General features: G+C 56.0%; 2 protein-coding genes across 2 annotated transcripts; one reads left to right on the forward strand and one right to left on the reverse strand.

Annotated features, from left to right (window-relative positions):
• Positions 1-5,230: 5,230 nt before the first annotated feature.
• Positions 5,231-9,170, reverse strand: LOC132353875 (alpha-1B-glycoprotein-like). Its single transcript, XM_059905374.1, has 7 exons — positions 9,137-9,170; positions 9,013-9,048; positions 8,649-8,927; positions 7,908-8,180; positions 7,336-7,632; positions 6,421-6,717; positions 5,231-5,628 (listed from the first exon to the last, which is right to left on the reverse strand). Exons 1-7 carry the CDS (start codon positions 9,168-9,170, stop codon positions 5,231-5,233), a joined length of 1,614 nt encoding a protein of 537 aa, XP_059761357.1.
• Positions 9,171-9,769: 599 nt separating this feature from the next.
• LOC132353876 (alpha-1B-glycoprotein-like) lies at positions 9,770-13,709 on the forward strand. Its single transcript, XM_059905375.1, has 7 exons — positions 9,770-9,803; positions 9,892-9,927; positions 10,013-10,291; positions 10,760-11,032; positions 11,308-11,604; positions 12,223-12,519; positions 13,312-13,709. The coding sequence occupies exons 1-7, from the start codon at positions 9,770-9,772 to the stop codon at positions 13,707-13,709; spliced, it is 1,614 nt and encodes a 537-aa protein (XP_059761358.1).
• The last annotated feature ends 5,073 nt before the right edge of the window (positions 13,710-18,782 follow it).

Consider the following 18,782-nt stretch of genomic DNA (forward strand, 5'->3'; position numbering starts at 1 on the left):
GCGGGGGGCCCAGCCAGAGCCTCCTGGAGGGAGGGCAGAGCTGGGCTCAGCACCAAGTCCCTCACCGTCTGGGCCTCCGTGCTTCCAAAGGGGTTCCCTGAATGTGGCCATGGACCCTGCAGCAAAGCCCTGGTGAATCACCCTTCACTTTCTGTCTCCTGTCCCGAAATCCTGTCGCCTGGGAAAGGGAGGATGTGTGGGTCCCCTGGGGTAAGGAAGCTGTTGGCTCTCCATTCCCAGGCCTGGCTTGCAGGACACCATCCAGCCCTTTATTGTGTCTTGCTTAATTCAGGACTCACCTCCCGAGGGCTTGAGTTCCCATGCTCTGCGGCAAGCCGTCCTTCTTGAGGCAAGCCCAGCCCACTGTGTCCTGCCAGGTGGTCTCCTTGAAACCCTCCCCTGTCCTGCCCCCATGAGGCAGGACCCAGTCACCCAGTACTCTTTCCAGAGGTTTCTCCCAAGTTGCAGCTATCCTGGCCACGTCACATTCCACCCGGGAGTAGAGGCTAAAATTCGCAAAGCTGGTCTCTTCGCAAGTCCAGCAGAAATGAAAACACATGCCCCTGCCGTTCTATTCTCAGCATTTTAGGGGCGCATTTACACTTCCTTGTATACTTACTAAACACCAGCAAAGTCGTGCTGGACAGATACCCTGGGTAGTGCAAGACTGTGAGGAAGGCTGCAGTTGCCACCCACATGGCACACCTGACAGCTCATTCCAGAGAGCAGTGCGGTGGGGCAAGTGGAAGAGGCCATTCAGGAGACCTGGAAGTCTCCCCACCCCTGCGGCCAATGGAGCACCTCAGGCAAAAGTGGAACTTGGGGTTTTTCTTTTTACTGTCCACACAATTCATCCTGAGGAGAAACCCAACTAGAGTGGTACCCCCAAGGACAGCTCAACCTTTTACAGACACCCAGGACATTTATTCTGAAGCGACGTTCTGTTGTTGAGAATGCAATCCTTGGTGGACGCGAGGGGGTTGATGAGGGAGGCAGACTCCCAGTGTGGTCAGTGTGTCACGGGTGATGCACACCCGTCAGTCGTCGTGATAGACCTAAACACGTTCAAACCAAAGAGGAACCCGGTTGATATGCAAGTGTAGTGACAGTTTCCATCAAGCCTGAACACAAGGGGAGTCTTTCTGGAGAGAGCCTAGGAATGTGACCAGGTGGGCTCAGCTCCGCTGCGGTGACAACGCTGATGCCCTACCGACTGAAAACACTAAAACTAACCCCCCACTCCCACCATACATTGTGGGTTGGCAAGGGCAACACTCGCCCCCACTCACTCACCAGGGCCCCTGACAACGGAGCGGCCACTATGTCAAACATGGCTGGCTGCTAGTGTGGTTGGCAGGTGGTCCCTCTCTATGTGGACCTCTGTGCATGTCTGCTTGAGTGTCCTCATGACACAGCAGTTGACTCTCCCCAGAGCGAGTGAGTTGAGTCCAGGTCACACACTGTCACTCATGCCGTATAATATTCGTGCCACAGACCACCCCGGATTCAATGCAGAGAAGAATATGCAAACAAGGGTGTGGAGGCCAGGAGATGAGGGTCATTAGCAGTTGTCTCGAAGGCTGGTTACTACACTGTCTGAGTGAGAAGCATGTGGAAAAGCTTCTGCTGGTGGTTCAGCTTCATCAAGCACCAGACAGTCCATGTGGGCAAGGAGGGCTGTGAGCCCAGTCAAAATCCCTCTCTCTCTAACTTCCTGCTAGGGAGAACCCTTGTGGATGTAGGGGGCATCCTCAGTGAACCCAAAACAGCATAATCCTAAAGAAATCCATGCCCAGACACATCATAAGCAAAGCTGAAAACTAAAATTTAAATTTTTTGAAAGCAGCCTGAGAAAAACTATGCCTCACATAAAGATTGATACAAAAGATCATAGATTTCTTATCAGATATCATGAAGTCCAGAAGGCAGGGAAACAACATTTTTAAAGTGCTGAAGAAAAGAACTGTCAGTCCAAATTCAATATACAATGAAAATCCACTTCAAGAAAGAAAGCAAAATAGGGACTTCCCTGGTGGCGCAGGGGTTAAGACTCTGCGCTCCCAATGCAGGGGACTGGTTTTGATCCCTGGTCAGGGAACTAGATCCCACACGCATGCTGCAACTAAGAGTTCGCATGCCACCACTAAGGAGCCCACGTGCTGCAACTAAGGAGCCAGCAAGCTGCAACTAAGGAGCCTGCGTGCCGCAACTAAGACCCAATGCAACCAAATAAGTAAATAAAAAATTATTTAAAAAAAAAGAATGAAAACAAAATAAAGACATCCTCAAATGAAGCAAAACTAAGACAATTTGTTGCAAGCACGCCTGTTCTAAAAGCAATGCTAAATAGGGAGCTTAGCATTTGTCAGAAGGGAAATGAAAGCAGAAGGAAAATTTGAACCTTGGGAATGAAGGAAGAGTAACAGATTGCATACGTTTGATCCTTAATATATGTATGATTGTTGAAAGAAAAATTTATAACATTGTCTGGTAGGGTTTTCTTGACAATGAAATGTCATTTATACCACAGGGTTTTAATGTGGTATAAATGACAACTACAGCATAAAGAGAGGAGGGTATCAAAATTCATTCAGTGATATATTTGAGATTTGAACATTTTACTGTATATAAATATCTCAAAGAAAACCATTAGTGTACCAAATTAAAAAAAAATGTTTAAGAGCAGTAGGTAAAGAGACCTATATAGTGCTAAAGTTTCTACATCCACTTTAAGTGGTAATATATTAATTCTAAGTACACTGTGAAGAGTTATGAATACTCTAATCCCTGGAGAAACCCCTTAAAAAGACTATAAAAGGAGATGATCAAAGGCTCAGTAGATGAATAAAAATGGAACCGAGAAAGAAATGACCCAAAAGAAGGCAGGAAAGGGGAAACAGATGGATAACAGAAGGAATAAACAGAAAAGAAAAAGGTGGATGAAAACCCAAGCATATCCATTGTTACATGTAAATGGTCTAAATATACCAATTAAAGGAATGTGCCAGAATGAATATTTTAAAAAGAATATAAGAAACATGCCTTAAATATAATATACGTAAGCTTAAAGTAAAATAGTGGGGAAAGGTATATAATATGAAAACTCCATCAAAGAATGCTGCAGTGACTATATTAATATCGAACCAAGTAGACTTCAGAACAGGGAAAATTACCAGGAATAAAGAGAGAAATTACAACAGTGATAAAGGGCCAATTCACGAAGAAGACATTATTCCAAATATGTATGAATCTAACAACAAAGCCTTAAAATACAGGAAACAAAAACTGGTAGAGCTGAAAGAAAATAGTAGACAAATTCACAATTATACTTGGAGACTTCAACACCCCTCTCTCTATAATCAACAAAACAAGAAGACAGAAAATCAGTAAGGTTACAAAAGAACTGAACAACATCATCAACCAACTGGATGTAATGGATGAACTTGCCAATAGTCGATTTTTTTTTTTATCCACAAAGAAGTAATTTCCCATGATTTAAAGTAACACAGGGCGTCCCTGGTGGTGCAGTGGTTAGGAATCCTCCTACCAATGCAGGTGACACGGGTTTGAGCCCTGGTCTGGGAGGATCCCATATGCCGCGGAGCAACTAAGCCCTTGAGCCACAACTACTGAGCCTGCGCTCTAGAGCCCGTGAGCCACAACTACTGAGCCCACGTGCCACAAATACTGAAGCCCACGCGCCTAGAACCTGTGCTCCGCAACAAGCGAAGCCACTTGCAATGAGAAGCCCGTGCACCGCAACAGAGAGTAGCCCCCACTCGCCGCAACTAGAGAAAGCCCACACGTAGCAACGAAGACCCAACACAGCCAAAAATTTTAAAATAAGTAAAATAAATTTATTTTTAAAAAGTAACACTGTTACTAATGTTTAACCCCAAAAGTCAATGACCTAAGTTTCCACCTGAAGAAAAGGAAAAAGAAGAAATTAATTCAGAAGTAAGTAGAAGGAAGGGACCAGTAACGATACAAGAAGAGATTCACAAAGTAGAAAAGAGACAGTACAAAAATGAGCAAAGCCAAAATGTAGTAAGTTCTTTGAAAAGATTAATGCAGTTGATGAGCCCCTAGCTAAACTGACAGAGAGAGAGGGAGAAGGGACACCACATCAGTCATGAAAGAGGTGACATCACTACAGACCCTGCAGGCACTAAAAGAATGCAGGAGTGTTATGAGCAACTCCATGCCAGTAAATCAGACCTCTCAGAAGAAATAGGCAAACACACAGTTTATCAAGTATTAGTTGATAATGCTAGCCTAATACACAACTGCTGTATGCCAGCACCTCGAGGGCCAAGCTCCAGGCAGGGGTTGGGCAACAGTCCAGGAGGGCGTCGGGTGGGGTAAATGGGGCTCAGGATCGAGGGACAGTGGGGAAGGACAGGACTCCCACTCCTCCCACAGCTCCAAGCTCGGATGTGGGAGACCTGGCCTCTGGTTGGAGACACAGTCTGGCACCACCACCTGGTGGCCACTCAGACTGGGAAGACAGAACTACACAATGCAGCCTCTGAACTGCCTCCCAGTTCAGTCAAGGTATGTCTGGAGCCTCAAGCTGCCCACCCACACCTGCTGGGGACTGGGCAGAGGTGACTGGGGAGTAGCTTAATGGAAGAAGGCAGAAGAAGGCAGTCTTGAAACGTGGGGGCCCGGAAGCCAATCCTCGGCACGCCTACCCTCAGGATCCAACCCGGAGCCCATCCACCTTCAAGACCCAGGATCCCAGCCCGCTTCCCTCGGCTCTGGGACTCCAGCCCCACTACACCGGGGCTGCCATTGGCCAAAGACACATTTTTAAAGTCTGTCTTCACATTTATTGATTCTGGCATGGTTGAGGGAGAGCCGTCCCTGCCCTCTCCCCCCAGGGCAAGTCCAGCTTCCAGCTGCAGGAAGAGGGATCAGAGCCAGACTGGAGAAAGGACTTCCCAAGGATACCATCAGCAGCCTGGGTCTGCAGCTGGATCAGCTTCCTAGACAAATTTGACAGAAGAGAAATGCTAGGGGGAGGAGGCTCCCTGGTGAGTCAGGGCAGACCTCACTGTAGACCCCCCAGGAAGGATGTGGCTTGGTCAGCTGCCAGCTAGGACCACCCCCCCCCACACACACACCTGGGCCTCCCTCCAGGTGCTCCAGCTGGCCACGCCACTCTCTGCCTTAGGGCCTTTGCCTATGTGGTTCCCTGCCTGCAATTCCCCCCACGCACCCCAGCAGACTAGGCCAGTGTTAGTGCTGGGAGGAGGTGCGGGGAAGGGCACTCCTGGAGGAGGGTACAATCCGGGCAAAGGCCGGGAGCCTCGACGCGCCCACGGAACCGAGCTCCACCTGCCACTTGGAGCTCCACCGGGTCGCTGAGCTGGGACAGCAGGGAGTGGGGCCAGTTGGAGCGGTAGCCGCAGCTGTAGTTGCCGGCGTGTTGGGGCCCCACGTAGGTCAGCACGAGGTCCGCGGAGGGGTGGGTGGTCCAGACCACCGCCGAGGGCTCCTCTTCGCCGGACCGTAGCAGCAGGAAGGAGACGTCGGGCACGTGGCCCTCGCAGCGTAGGACAGCGTCGCGGCCCGGAGTCACGGCCCCCGTCCACAGGGGCCGGAGCCGCGGCCTGGGCAGGGGTCCTGGGCGAGAAGCGGGTCGGTCAAGTGAAGCCCCTCGCCCCAGGCAGCAGCGGCCCAGCCCCGCTCCGCTGCCAGCCCCCTTCTCCAGCCCAGGTTGCTGGCCTCACACCGCGGTCACTGCGCTGTAACCGTAGTGTCTCCCCATACACGCCCCCGCCCCCAGACCCGGGCCTTCTCTGAGACTTCCTGGGGTCCCCAGCGAACGGCACTCAGGGCTTCAGGACAGGTGAGGAGAAGGAAGACAGGATCCAGGGGAACGGGTTCCCGCAGAGGGCACAGCGCAGTCAGTGGTCTGGCGGTGGACGCTGTGCCGGGGGCTCTGCCTGACCTCCGACCCCAGGAGATCCGGATGAGGAAATCAGAGGAACACACAAACCCCAGGGCCGGCGGGGGCTCGGGGAGAATTACAGCTCAACCCTCCACCGTGGGCACCTGGGCGCAGGCAGCGGTGCGGTCATAATCTGACTACAGCCGACAGGCGTGTCGCACAGGGAACCTGAGGCGTGAGCCAGTGCAAAGCCGTTAGCACTCTGAACCCTAAGTTCTGGGGCCTCTCTCCACGACCACCACCAGGGCGCTACACGTAGCCCCGGTGCTCACGTCGGTGGGAAACAGGCCGAAAGGCTGGGTGTCCCCGGGCCCTGGCGGCCGACCTCGCGCTCCCCTAAGGAGCCGACTCCGCGGGCAGGGCCGAGGCCCAGAGCGCTTCCCTTCGGCGTCCTGGGACAGGCGGGCGCCCTCGTGTTGCGCACGGGCAGAAGGAGGCTCCGGGCCGCTGGGCCCGCCGCTCACCGTCCACGCGCAGCTCCACGGGCGCGCTGGGCGCGGAGCCCGCCAAGGGCGGCGCCGTGTCCGTGTAGACGCAGCTGTAGTTGGCCGAGTCGACCGCCGAGACGTCGCGCAGCTCAAAGTGGGCCTCCGTCCCCGCGGGGCTCAAGAGACCGTGCACCCGGCGCTGGCCCGCGCCCTCGCGCACCAGGGCGAAGCGCACGCCGGCGCGGGGGGCCCGGCACCGCAGCTGCACCAGCGTCCCCGGCTCGGGCCTCAGAGTCGCGGGCTCGGCCGACAGCTCCGGCGCCGGGAGCGTCCCTGCGGGGAGGACGCGGCAAGGCTGACGCCCAATGCCGCATCTTTCCGCCGGAAAGAGTGCGCCCCGCTGCCTCTGCTCCCTCCCGGGAGGCCCGCCCGCACCGCCCTGCGTAAAACCGCGCCATCCGCCCGACGTCCCGGCCCCCGTCCTCCCTGGACGCTCACGCGCGCTCCTACGCTGTGCCTAAGTAATTTGTGTGCCCACCAAATGAGAGGCGTGTGGGGTCGTGTTTTGTTGGGGGAGCATCCGCGCCGGCCTCGCCCGCCGGCGTCCGCTCCTGGGGTTTACGCCCCTGGTCCGAGTCCTTGGCGGGTCCTGCAGCCCCAAACCGGCCACCCTCAACAGACAGGCCTCAGCGCCCACCCGGACCCCGGAGGCTGGGGGCCCCCGTGCATGTAGCGCCTGCATGGCCAGACTTGCGCGTGGACCCAATTATTCTTCGCGGGGCCACGAGGCTGGGCTCATTTTTCTATCCTCAGCTGGGGAAACTGAGGCCGGGCAGATGAGTCGGGATTGAGCCGTGCAGTTACGGGGACCCTTCCCTGGGTCTCCTCCCGCTGCCCCGAGGGCAGAGCGCCCCCGCCCTCCCTGCCCGCTGCCACACCCCCCAGGCTCACCATCGCTCAGCACCAGCTCGGCGGGCGCGCTGTCCAAGGACCAGGGCGCTAGCTCGTCTCGCAGCCGGTAGCGGCACGTGTAGACACCGCCGTCTCCCGGGGCCAGCGTGTTCAGCTGGAAGAAGACGCGGTCTGGGCTGGTACTGGCCATGGGTACCCGCAGCACCTCCTCGCCCCGCCGCAGCTGGAAGTCCACCCCGCTCAGGGGCGCCACGCAGGTGAGAGTCGTGCGCGAGCCGGGGCGCAGGAGCCCGGCGAACCCGCTGTTCAGGGTCAGCGTGGGTGGCGGCGGCGTGGCTGCAAGGCAGGGACACTCACTGGGCGGCCAGAGTCCCAGCCACCCCCGCTGTGGGAGCGTTCCTTGGGGCCCAGCCTCCAGACCTCGGCCCCCGGAACAGCCTTCCTTGTGGCAAATTCCCACGCCACTATCAAGGCGGGGCAACTGCGTGGCCACTGTTTCCCAGACCCAGTCCTGGGCAGGGGTATTCAGGGCCGGGGGTCAGGGTAAAAGCTACTCTGTCTCCAGGAGCCTCCGCCCCCAGGAAGCCCTCTGGGATGGTCCACACACTCACCCAGCTCCTCTATGGTCACAGTGGCACTGGGCTCCGAGGGGGCGCCTGATGCGTGGGTCCGGTAGCTGCAGCTGTAGTTGCCAGCCCGGTGGACTGGGAAGGTGGCCTGCGTGTCCTCTGGGGCCTCAGCCACCTCCAGAAACTGGTCGTCGCCTTCCCGCCTCAGCAGGAAGGTCACACCGCGAAGTCCCCCGAGGCACAGCAGCGTGGTGTTCAGGCCCCGTGTGATCCAGGGCACGGGCTTGGTCGAGAGCAAGGGTGGCGGCAGGGGCTCTGCGGCGGGGGCGGGGGGTGGGGCGCAGGGGTCACGGGTGGTTCTACCTGAGTTGGAAGATACAGGGCCCCAGCCGGACCTGGACCTCCACACTCATGGGAATGTGAGGGAGCCAGGAGATGGAAGGCATTGGCGGGGGTGGAGGGGTGGAGGGGTGACAGGCCGAGACGGGGACAGGGGACTACAAGGGGAAGTCGCGTTCAGGGCCCACCTGTGGCCAGGCCTGCCCTAACCGCTTCCTGGGGATTCAGTCATTTATTCCTCACAGCCTTCTAGGGTTGCTACAAACATCACCCTCATTTTACCAGTGGGGAAACTGAGGCTCAGAGATGTCACCTGACTTGCCCGAGGCCACCAGCCACTCGGGGAGGGGGCCGGAAGAGAGCAGGGAGAGTGAGGAGTGGAGGAAGGGAGGCCTCTCCAGCGGCCTCTCTTCCGGCCTCGAGGCCCGTGAGCCCTCCACTCACCTGCTCCAGTCACCTCCACGAGGTTGCTCAGGCTGGTCCTCCCACTGTCCATGCTGTAGCGGCAGCGGTAGAGGCCCCGGGTGTCACCGGTCACTGCTCCCAGCGGGAACCTGTACTCGGTGGCAGGTGAACCCAGGTGCACCAGTTCCTGGGCCACCCCATCCTTGAGGAGCTGGAACTCCAGGGTCCACAGGGGGCTCTGGCATGTCAGCGTCACGTTGGCCCAGGGTTCCAGCAGCGATTCGACCTCTGCCCACAGGGTTGGCCTTGTGTCGAAGACTGCGTGGGGATGGGTGTCAGACCTGGGTGCCCAGGCAGGGGCTCACCCCGCAGCGCCCACCATGCCCAGGCCCGGCCCACTCACATATGGCCTCCTCGGTCACTGGGTTCAGGGCGAGACCTGCGGAGACCCACCACCTGTGAGGCCCCATGGCTCTTCCTTCCCACCCCTCATCCCGGCCCCGGGGACCCCAGGCCAGACGCCTCACCCCAGAGCAGCAGGAGGGCCACCCGTGCGGACATGGTCAGCCTCAGTGCAGCCCCAGGAGTGTCTGCCGGGTGATAAGGCCCAGCCAGGGCGGCCGGGAGGGTGGGGCGGTGGAGGGAGGGCGCGGGGCACTGACCTCGCAGCTCATTCGTATTTCCAGGAAAGCAGGGCTCCAGGGGGTCGGGACAAAGGGCAGATGTGGCCTCAGGAGTCTCAGCTATAGCAACAATCAATAACTATGCAGAATGAATAAACTAAATTAATAATAAAGAGTAAAGATAACAAAATAAATGATATAACAGTAAACAATAACAAGTGAAGAAAATTAATAAATAATAAAATGATGTAAATAGAAAAATAAGTACAATTTTTAAAATAAAATAAAATAAATACTAAACCAAGTAATGTAATAAATAATAACAAATACATGTAAGTATTGATTGTTGCTATAGCTGAGACTCCTGAGGCCACATCTGCCCTTTGTCCCGACCCCCTGGAGCCCTGCTTTCCTGGAAATACGAATGAGCTGCGAGGTCAGTGCCCCGCGCCCTCCCTCCACCGCCCCACCCTCCCGGCCGCCCTGGCTGGGCCTTATCACCCGGCAGACACTCCTGGGGCTGCACTGAGGCTGACCATGTCCGCACGGGTGGCCCTCCTGCTGCTCTGGGGTGAGGCGTCTGGCCTGGGGTCCCCGGGGCCGGGATGAGGGGTGGGAAGGAAGAGCCATGGGGCCTCACAGGTGGTGGGTCTCCGCAGGTCTCGCCCTGAACCCAGTGACCGAGGAGGCCATATGTGAGTGGGCCGGGCCTGGGCATGGTGGGCGCTGCGGGGTGAGCCCCTGCCTGGGCACCCAGGTCTGACACCCATCCCCACGCAGTCTTCGACACAAGGCCAACCCTGTGGGCAGAGGTCGAATCGCTGCTGGAACCCTGGGCCAACGTGACGCTGACATGCCAGAGCCCCCTGTGGACCCTGGAGTTCCAGCTCCTCAAGGATGGGGTGGCCCAGGAACTGGTGCACCTGGGTTCACCTGCCACCGAGTACAGGTTCCCGCTGGGAGCAGTGACCGGTGACACCCGGGGCCTCTACCGCTGCCGCTACAGCATGGACAGTGGGAGGACCAGCCTGAGCAACCTCGTGGAGGTGACTGGAGCAGGTGAGTGGAGGGCTCACGGGCCTCGAGGCCGGAAGAGAGGCCGCTGGAGAGGCCTCCCTTCCTCCACTCCTCACTCTCCCTGCTCTCTTCCGGCCCCCTCCCCGAGTGGCTGGTGGCCTCGGGCAAGTCAGGTGACATCTCTGAGCCTCAGTTTCCCCACTGGTAAAATGAGGGTGATGTTTGTAGCAACCCTAGAAGGCTGTGAGGAATAAATGACTGAATCCCCAGGAAGCGGTTAGGGCAGGCCTGGCCACAGGTGGGCCCTGAACGCGACTTCCCCTTGTAGTCCCCTGTCCCCGTCTCGGCCTGTCACCCCTCCACCCCTCCACCCCCGCCAATGCCTTCCATCTCCTGGCTCCCTCACATTCCCATGAGTGTGGAGGTCCAGGTCCGGCTGGGGCCCTGTATCTTCCAACTCAGGTAGAACCACCCGTGACCCCTGCGCCCCACCCCCCGCCCCCGCCGCAGAGCCCCTGCCGCCACCCTTGCTCTCGACCAAGCCCGTGCCCTGGATCACACGGGGCCTGAACACCACGCTGCTGTGCCTCGGGGGACTTCGCGGTGTGACCTTCCTGCTGAGGCGGGAAGGCGACGACCAGTTTCTGGAGGTGGCTGAGGCCCCAGAGGACACGCAGGCCACCTTCCCAGTCCACCGGGCTGGCAACTACAGCTGCAGCTACCGGACCCACGCATCAGGCGCCCCCTCGGAGCCCAGTGCCACTGTGACCATAGAGGAGCTGGGTGAGTGTGTGGACCATCCCAGAGGGCTTCCTGGGGGCGGAGGCTCCTGGAGACAGAGTAGCTTTTACCCTGACCCCCGGCCCTGAATACCCCTGCCCAGGACTGGGTCTGGGAAACAGTGGCCACGCAGTTGCCCCGCCTTGATAGTGGCGTGGGAATTTGCCACAAGGAAGGCTGTTCCGGGGGCCGAGGTCTGGAGGCTGGGCCCCAAGGAACGCTCCCACAGCGGGGGTGGCTGGGACTCTGGCCGCCCAGTGAGTGTCCCTGCCTTGCAGCCACGCCGCCGCCACCCACGCTGACCCTGAACAGCGGGTTCGCCGGGCTCCTGCGCCCCGGCTCGCGCACGACTCTCACCTGCGTGGCGCCCCTGAGCGGGGTGGACTTCCAGCTGCGGCGGGGCGAGGAGGTGCTGCGGGTACCCATGGCCAGTACCAGCCCAGACCGCGTCTTCTTCCAGCTGAACACGCTGGCCCCGGGAGACGGCGGTGTCTACACGTGCCGCTACCGGCTGCGAGACGAGCTAGCGCCCTGGTCCTTGGACAGCGCGCCCGCCGAGCTGGTGCTGAGCGATGGTGAGCCTGGGGGGTGTGGCAGCGGGCAGGGAGGGCGGGGGCGCTCTGCCCTCGGGGCAGCGGGAGGAGACCCAGGGAAGGGTCCCCGTAACTGCACGGCTCAATCCCGACTCATCTGCCCGGCCTCAGTTTCCCCAGCTGAGGATAGAAAAATGAGCCCAGCCTCGTGGCCCCGCGAAGAATAATTGGGTCCACGCGCAAGTCTGGCCATGCAGGCGCTACATGCACGGGGGCCCCCAGCCTCCGGGGTCCGGGTGGGCGCTGAGGCCTGTCTGTTGAGGGTGGCCGGTTTGGGGCTGCAGGACCCGCCAAGGACTCGGACCAGGGGCGTAAACCCCAGGAGCGGACGCCGGCGGGCGAGGCCGGCGCGGATGCTCCCCCAACAAAACACGACCCCACACGCCTCTCATTTGGTGGGCACACAAATTACTTAGGCACAGCGTAGGAGCGCGCGTGAGCGTCCAGGGAGGACGGGGGCCGGGACGTCGGGCGGATGGCGCGGTTTTACGCAGGGCGGTGCGGGCGGGCCTCCCGGGAGGGAGCAGAGGCAGCGGGGCGCACTCTTTCCGGCGGAAAGATGCGGCATTGGGCGTCAGCCTTGCCGCGTCCTCCCCGCAGGGACGCTCCCGGCGCCGGAGCTGTCGGCCGAGCCCGCGACTCTGAGGCCCGAGCCGGGGACGCTGGTGCAGCTGCGGTGCCGGGCCCCCCGCGCCGGCGTGCGCTTCGCCCTGGTGCGCGAGGGCGCGGGCCAGCGCCGGGTGCACGGTCTCTTGAGCCCCGCGGGGACGGAGGCCCACTTTGAGCTGCGCGACGTCTCGGCGGTCGACTCGGCCAACTACAGCTGCGTCTACACGGACACGGCGCCGCCCTTGGCGGGCTCCGCGCCCAGCGCGCCCGTGGAGCTGCGCGTGGACGGTGAGCGGCGGGCCCAGCGGCCCGGAGCCTCCTTCTGCCCGTGCGCAACACGAGGGCGCCCGCCTGTCCCAGGACGCCGAAGGGAAGCGCTCTGGGCCTCGGCCCTGCCCGCGGAGTCGGCTCCTTAGGGGAGCGCGAGGTCGGCCGCCAGGGCCCGGGGACACCCAGCCTTTCGGCCTGTTTCCCACCGACGTGAGCACCGGGGCTACGTGTAGCGCCCTGGTGGTGGTCGTGGAGAGAGGCCCCAGAACTTAGGGTTCAGAGTGCTAACGGCTTTGCACTGGCTCACGCCTCAGGTTCCCTGTGCGACACGCCTGTCGGCTGTAGTCAGATTATGACCGCACCGCTGCCTGCGCCCAGGTGCCCACGGTGGAGGGTTGAGCTGTAATTCTCCCCGAGCCCCCGCCGGCCCTGGGGTTTGTGTGTTCCTCTGATTTCCTCATCCGGATCTCCTGGGGTCGGAGGTCAGGCAGAGCCCCCGGCACAGCGTCCACCGCCAGACCACTGACTGCGCTGTGCCCTCTGCGGGAACCCGTTCCCCTGGATCCTGTCTTCCTTCTCCTCACCTGTCCTGAAGCCCTGAGTGCCGTTCGCTGGGGACCCCAGGAAGTCTCAGAGAAGGCCCGGGTCTGGGGGCGGGGGCGTGTATGGGGAGACACTACGGTTACAGCGCAGTGACCGCGGTGTGAGGCCAGCAACCTGGGCTGGAGAAGGGGGCTGGCAGCGGAGCGGGGCTGGGCCGCTGCTGCCTGGGGCGAGGGGCTTCACTTGACCGACCCGCTTCTCGCCCAGGACCCCTGCCCAGGCCGCGGCTCCGGCCCCTGTGGACGGGGGCCGTGACTCCGGGCCGCGACGCTGTCCTACGCTGCGAGGGCCACGTGCCCGACGTCTCCTTCCTGCTGCTACGGTCCGGCGAAGAGGAGCCCTCGGCGGTGGTCTGGACCACCCACCCCTCCGCGGACCTCGTGCTGACCTACGTGGGGCCCCAACACGCCGGCAACTACAGCTGCGGCTACCGCTCCAACTGGCCCCACTCCCTGCTGTCCCAGCTCAGCGACCCGGTGGAGCTCCAAGTGGCAGGTGGAGCTCGGTTCCGTGGGCGCGTCGAGGCTCCCGGCCTTTGCCCGGATTGTACCCTCCTCCAGGAGTGCCCTTCCCCGCACCTCCTCCCAGCACTAACACTGGCCTAGTCTGCTGGGGTGCGTGGGGGGAATTGCAGGCAGGGAACCACATAGGCAAAGGCCCTAAGGCAGAGAGTGGCGTGGCCAGCTGGAGCACCTGGAGGGAGGCCCAGGTGTGTGTGTGGGGGGGTCCTAGCTGGCAGCTGACCAAGCCACATCCTTCCTGGGGGGTCTCAGTGAGGTCTGCCCTGACTCACCAGGGAGCCTCCTCCCCCTAGCATTTCTCTTCTGTCAAATTTGTCTAGGAAGCTGATCCAGCTGCAGACCCAGGCTGCTGCTGGTATCCTTGGGAAGTCCTTTCTCCAGTCTGGCTCTGATCCCTCTTCCTGCAGCTGGAAGCTGGACTTGCCCTGGGGGGAGAGGGCAGGGACGGCTCTCCCTCAACCATGCCAGAATCAATAAATGTGAAGACAGACTTTAAAAATGTGTCTTTGGCCAATGGCAGCCCCGGTGTAGTGGGGCTGGAGTCCCAGAGCCGAAGGAAGCGGGCTGGGATCCTGGGTCTTGAAGGTGGATGGGCTCCGGGTTGGATCCTGAGGGTAGGCGTGCCGAGGATTGGCTTCCGGGCCCCCACTTTTCAAGACTGCCTTCTTCTGCCTTCTTCCATTAAGCTACTCCCCAGTCACCTCTGCCCAGTCCCCAGCAGGTGTGGGTGGGCAGCTTGAGGCTCCAGACATACCTTGACTGAACTGGGAGGCAGTTCAGAGGCTGCATTGTGTAGTTCTGTCTTCCCAGTCTGAGTGGCCACCAGGTGGTGGTGCCAGACTGTGTCTCCAACCAGAGGCCAGGTCTCCCACATCCGAGCTTGGAGCTGTGGGAGGAGTGGGAGTCCTGTCCTTCCCCACTGTCCCTCGATCCTGAGCCCCGTTTACCCCACCCGACGCCCTCCTGGACTGTTGCCCAACCCCTGCCTGGAGCTTGGCCCTCGAGGTGCTGGCATACAGCAGTTGTGTATTAGGCTAGCATTATCAACTAATACTTGATAAACTGTGTGTTTGCCTATTTCTTCTGAGAGGTCTGATTTACTGGCATGGAGTTGCTCATAACACTCCTGCATTCTTTTAGTGCCTGCAGGGTCCGTAGTGACGTCACCTCTTTCATGACTGATGTGGTGTCCCTTCTCCCTCTCTCTCTGTCAGTTTAGCTAGGGGCTCATCAACTGCATTAATCTTTTCAAAGAACTTACTACATTTTGACTTTGCTCATTTTTGTACTGTCTCTTTTCTACTTTGTGAATCTCTTCTTGTATCGTTACTGGTCCCTTCCTTCTACTTACTTCTGAATTAATTTCTTCTTTTTCCTTTTCTTCAGGTGAAAACTTAGATCATTGGCTTCTGGGGTTAAACATTAGTAACAGCCTAATATTAGGCTTAAAAATAGGTTTGTGTTACTTTAAATCATGGGAAATTACTTCTTTGTGGATAAAAAAAAGATCGACTATTGGCAGTTCATCCATTACATCCAGTTGGTTGATATGTTGTTCAGGTCTTTTGTATCCCTATTGATTTTCTGTCTTCTTGTTCTGCTGACTCTAGAGAGAGGGGTGTTGAAGTCTCCAAGTATAATTGTGAATTTGTCTGTTATTTTCTTTCAGCTCTACCAGTTTTTGTTTCCTGTATTTTAAGGCTTTGTTGTTAGATGCATACATATTTGGAATTGTTTTGTGTTCTTGGTGAATTGGCCCTTTATTACTATGTAATTTCTCTCTTTATCCCTGGTAATTTTCCTTTTTCTGAAGTCTACTTGGTTTGATATTAATATAGTGACTGCAGCATTCTTTGATGGAGTTTTCACATTATATACCTTTCCCCACTCTTTTACTTTCAGCTTAACTATATCATTATATTTAAAGTAGGTTTTTTATTTTCTTTTTAAAAAAATTCCTTTTAATTGGTATGTTTAGACTATTTACATGTAACAATGGATATGCTTGGGTTTTGGTCCACCTTTTTCTCTTCTGTTTGTTCCTTCTGTTTTCCGTCTGTTTCCCCTTTCCTGCCCTCTTTTCGGTTATTTTTTCTCAGGTTCCATTTTAATTCATCTACTGAGTTTTTGATCATCTCTTTGTATAGTCTTTTTTAGAGATTTCTCTAAGGATTACAGTATGCATGCTTAACTCTTCATAGTCAACTTAAAATTAATATTTTACCACTTAAAGTGGGATTTAGAAACTTTATATAGGTCTCTTTTTCCTCCCCTTTAAAAAAATTTTTTTTTCTTTTTTTTTTTTCTTTTTTTTAATTTTTGGCTGTGTTGGGTCTTCGTTTCTGTGCAAGGGCTTTCTCCAGTTGCAGCGAGCGGGGGCCACTCTTCATTGTGGGCCTCTCACGTTGCGGAGCACAGGCTCCAGACGCGCAGGCTCAGTCGTTGTGGCTCACGGGCCTAGTCGCTCCGTGGCATGTGGGATCTTCCCAGACCAGGGCTCGAACCCGTGTCCCCTGCATTGGCAGGCAGATTCTCAACAACTGTGCCACCAGGGAAGCCCCCCCTTTTTAAATTTTTTTAAAAAAATCTTGTACCTTAATGGTTTTCTTTGAGATATAATTTATAGACAGTAAAATGTACAAATCTCAAATATATCACTGAATGAATTTTGGTACCCTCCTCTCTTTGTGCTGCAGTTGTCATATATACCACGTTAACATACACTGAAAACCCTACCAGAAAATGTCATAAATTTTACTTTCGACCATCATACATATCTTAAAGATCAAATGTATGCAATCTAAAGTCCCTTTAGCATTTCTTTTAGAACAGGCCTGCTTGCAACAGATTGTCTTAGTTTTGCTTCACTTGAGGATGTCTTTATTTTGCTTTCTTTCTTTTTTTTTAAAAATTCATTTTATTTATTTATTTTTGGCTGTGTTGGGTCTTCGTTGCTGCGCACAGGCTTTCTCTAGGTGCGGCGAGCGGGGGCTACTCTTCATTGCAGTGCGCGGGCTTCTCCTTGTGGTGGCTTCTCTCGTTGTGGAACACGGACTCTAGGCACGAAGGCTTCAGTAGTAGTGGCACGTGGCCTTAGTAGTTCTGGCTTGCGGGCTTAGTTGCTCCATGGCATGTGGGATCTTCCCGGACCAGGGCTGCAACCCGTGTCCCCTGAATTGGCAAGCGGATTCTTAACCACTGCGCCACCAGGGAAGCCCCTGCTTTCATTCTTGAAGTGCATTTTCACTGCGTATAGAATTCAGACTGACAGTTCTTTTTCTCAGCACTTTAAAAATGTTGTTTCCCTGCCTTCTGGCCTTTATGATTTCTGATAAGAAGTCTATGATCTTACGGGACTTCGCTGGTGGTCCAGCGGTTAAGATTCTGCACTCCCAATGCAGGCGGCCTGGGTTCAATCCGTGGTCAGGGAACTAGATCCAGCATGCCACAACTAAAGATCCCGTACGAGGCAACGAAGATCCTGTGAAACTAAGACGTGGCACAGCTAAATAAATAAAAAAGAAATCTATGATCTTTTGTATTAATCTTTATGTGAGGCATAGTTTTTCTCAGGTGGCTTTCAAAAAGTTTAAATGTTTTTAGTTTTCAGCTTTGACTAGGATGTGTCTGGGCATGGATTTCTTTGAGATTCTGCTGTTTTGGGTTCACTGAGCTTTCCGAACCTGTACGTTTATACCTTTTGCCAATTGGGAAACTTTGCAGCCATTATTTCTTCAAATATTCTTTCCACCATCATCACAAAGAATGTGATTTCATATCCGACTATACTTATGGTTTCATGAGTCTCTCATTGTGATTCTGTCCTATAACAAGGCTGTTATAACCTTCCTGGTTTCAAACTATTATGTCATCCTAATGCATTGTTCTTTTTATAAAAATACAGTGATCCTTTGATCTTAATAATGTTTTTCTGCATTAACAGCTATTTTGTCTGAAATTAATACAGCTCCATCAGCTGGCTTCAGCTTCATGCATCCCTTGTATATCCTTTTGTGTTCCTTTACCCTCAACTTTCCCATATCCTTGTTTTAGGTGTGTGTCTTCTAAAGAACATATGCCTGGGGAATTCCATGGCGGTCCAGCGGTTAGGACTCCACACTTCCACTGCAGGGGACATGGGTTCGATCCCTGATCGGGGAACTAAATCCTGAAAGCCCCGTGGTGCGGCCAAAAACATAAAAATACAAAAATAGAAAACATATGCCTGGATTTGAAAGAAATCCAGTCTGTTAGCATTTGTCTTATTTGGTGTGTGGAGTATAGTCATGCTTATTGAAATCACTGACATACTTGGATGTGCTCTCAAATCCCAGGGCTTCCATCCCTCCATCCTACATTCTCTGAGCCCTCTCTGCCTCTATAAAATGGGGATGCTGGGCTTCCCTGGTGGCGCAGTGGTTAAGAATCCGCCTGCCAATGCAGGGGACACGGATTCCAGTCCTGGTCCGGGAAGATCCCACATGCCGCGGAGCAACTAAGCCCGTGCACCACAACTACTGAGCCTGCGCTCTAGAGCCTGCAAGTCACAACTACTGAGCCCGTGTGCCACAACTACTGAGCCCGCGTGTCTAGAGCCCGTGCTCCGCAAAAAGAGAAGCCACCGCCATAAGAAGCCCGCGCACCGCAAGGAAGAGTAGCTCCCGCTTGCCGCAACTAGCGAAAGCCCACGCACAGCAACGAAGACCCAATGCAGCCAAAAATAAATAAAAATAAATAAATAAATTTTTTTAAAAATGGGGATGCTTGTCCTGCCCTCAGAGTGTTGTGTGAGGATTAAATGAGATGCTGTATATAAATTATTTGGCAGACTGACCAACACAAGCAGGCCATTAATAAAGATTCCTTTCTTCCCCTGACCTCCTTCCCCTTTAGACAAACATGGGCAGACACACTTCTCATGGCAGAGTGGGTGTCAGAGATGCTCAGAGCGCCGAGGGGAAGGAGATTTGGTTCCTCAGCGACAGAGACTGGGAGGGTGGGGGCAGAGAGGCGGAGTCAAATGCCACCGGTCAGCGCAAGTGGCCAGGCCCTGGATCAGGTACTGCACAAAGCACGTCTTGTCATCCCCTCGTTCCAGGCTGAGCAGGTCACTGAGGTTCAGGGAGGTCACTTATCCGACGCCCCCAAAGCAGCCTG

Source organism: Balaenoptera ricei, chromosome 19 (assembly GCF_028023285.1).
Source record: "Balaenoptera ricei isolate mBalRic1 chromosome 19, mBalRic1.hap2, whole genome shotgun sequence".
Lineage (NCBI taxonomy): Eukaryota > Metazoa > Chordata > Mammalia > Artiodactyla > Balaenopteridae > Balaenoptera > Balaenoptera ricei.

Coding starts and splice junctions, on each gene's coding strand:
- LOC132353876 (XM_059905375.1), top strand. CDS start 9,770: ATGTCCGCACGGGTGGCCCTCCTGCTGCTCTGGG. Junction 10,292..10,759: donor CGTGGAGGTGACTGGAGCAG/GTGAGTGGAGGG, acceptor CCCCCGCCGCAG/AGCCCCTGCCGCCACCCTTG. Junction 11,605..12,222: donor CGAGCTGGTGCTGAGCGATG/GTGAGCCTGGGG, acceptor TCCTCCCCGCAG/GGACGCTCCCGGCGCCGGAG.
- LOC132353875 (XM_059905374.1), bottom strand. CDS start 9,170: ATGTCCGCACGGGTGGCCCTCCTGCTGCTCTGGG. Junction 8,181..8,648: donor CGTGGAGGTGACTGGAGCAG/GTGAGTGGAGGG, acceptor CCCCCGCCGCAG/AGCCCCTGCCGCCACCCTTG. Junction 6,718..7,335: donor CGAGCTGGTGCTGAGCGATG/GTGAGCCTGGGG, acceptor TCCTCCCCGCAG/GGACGCTCCCGGCGCCGGAG.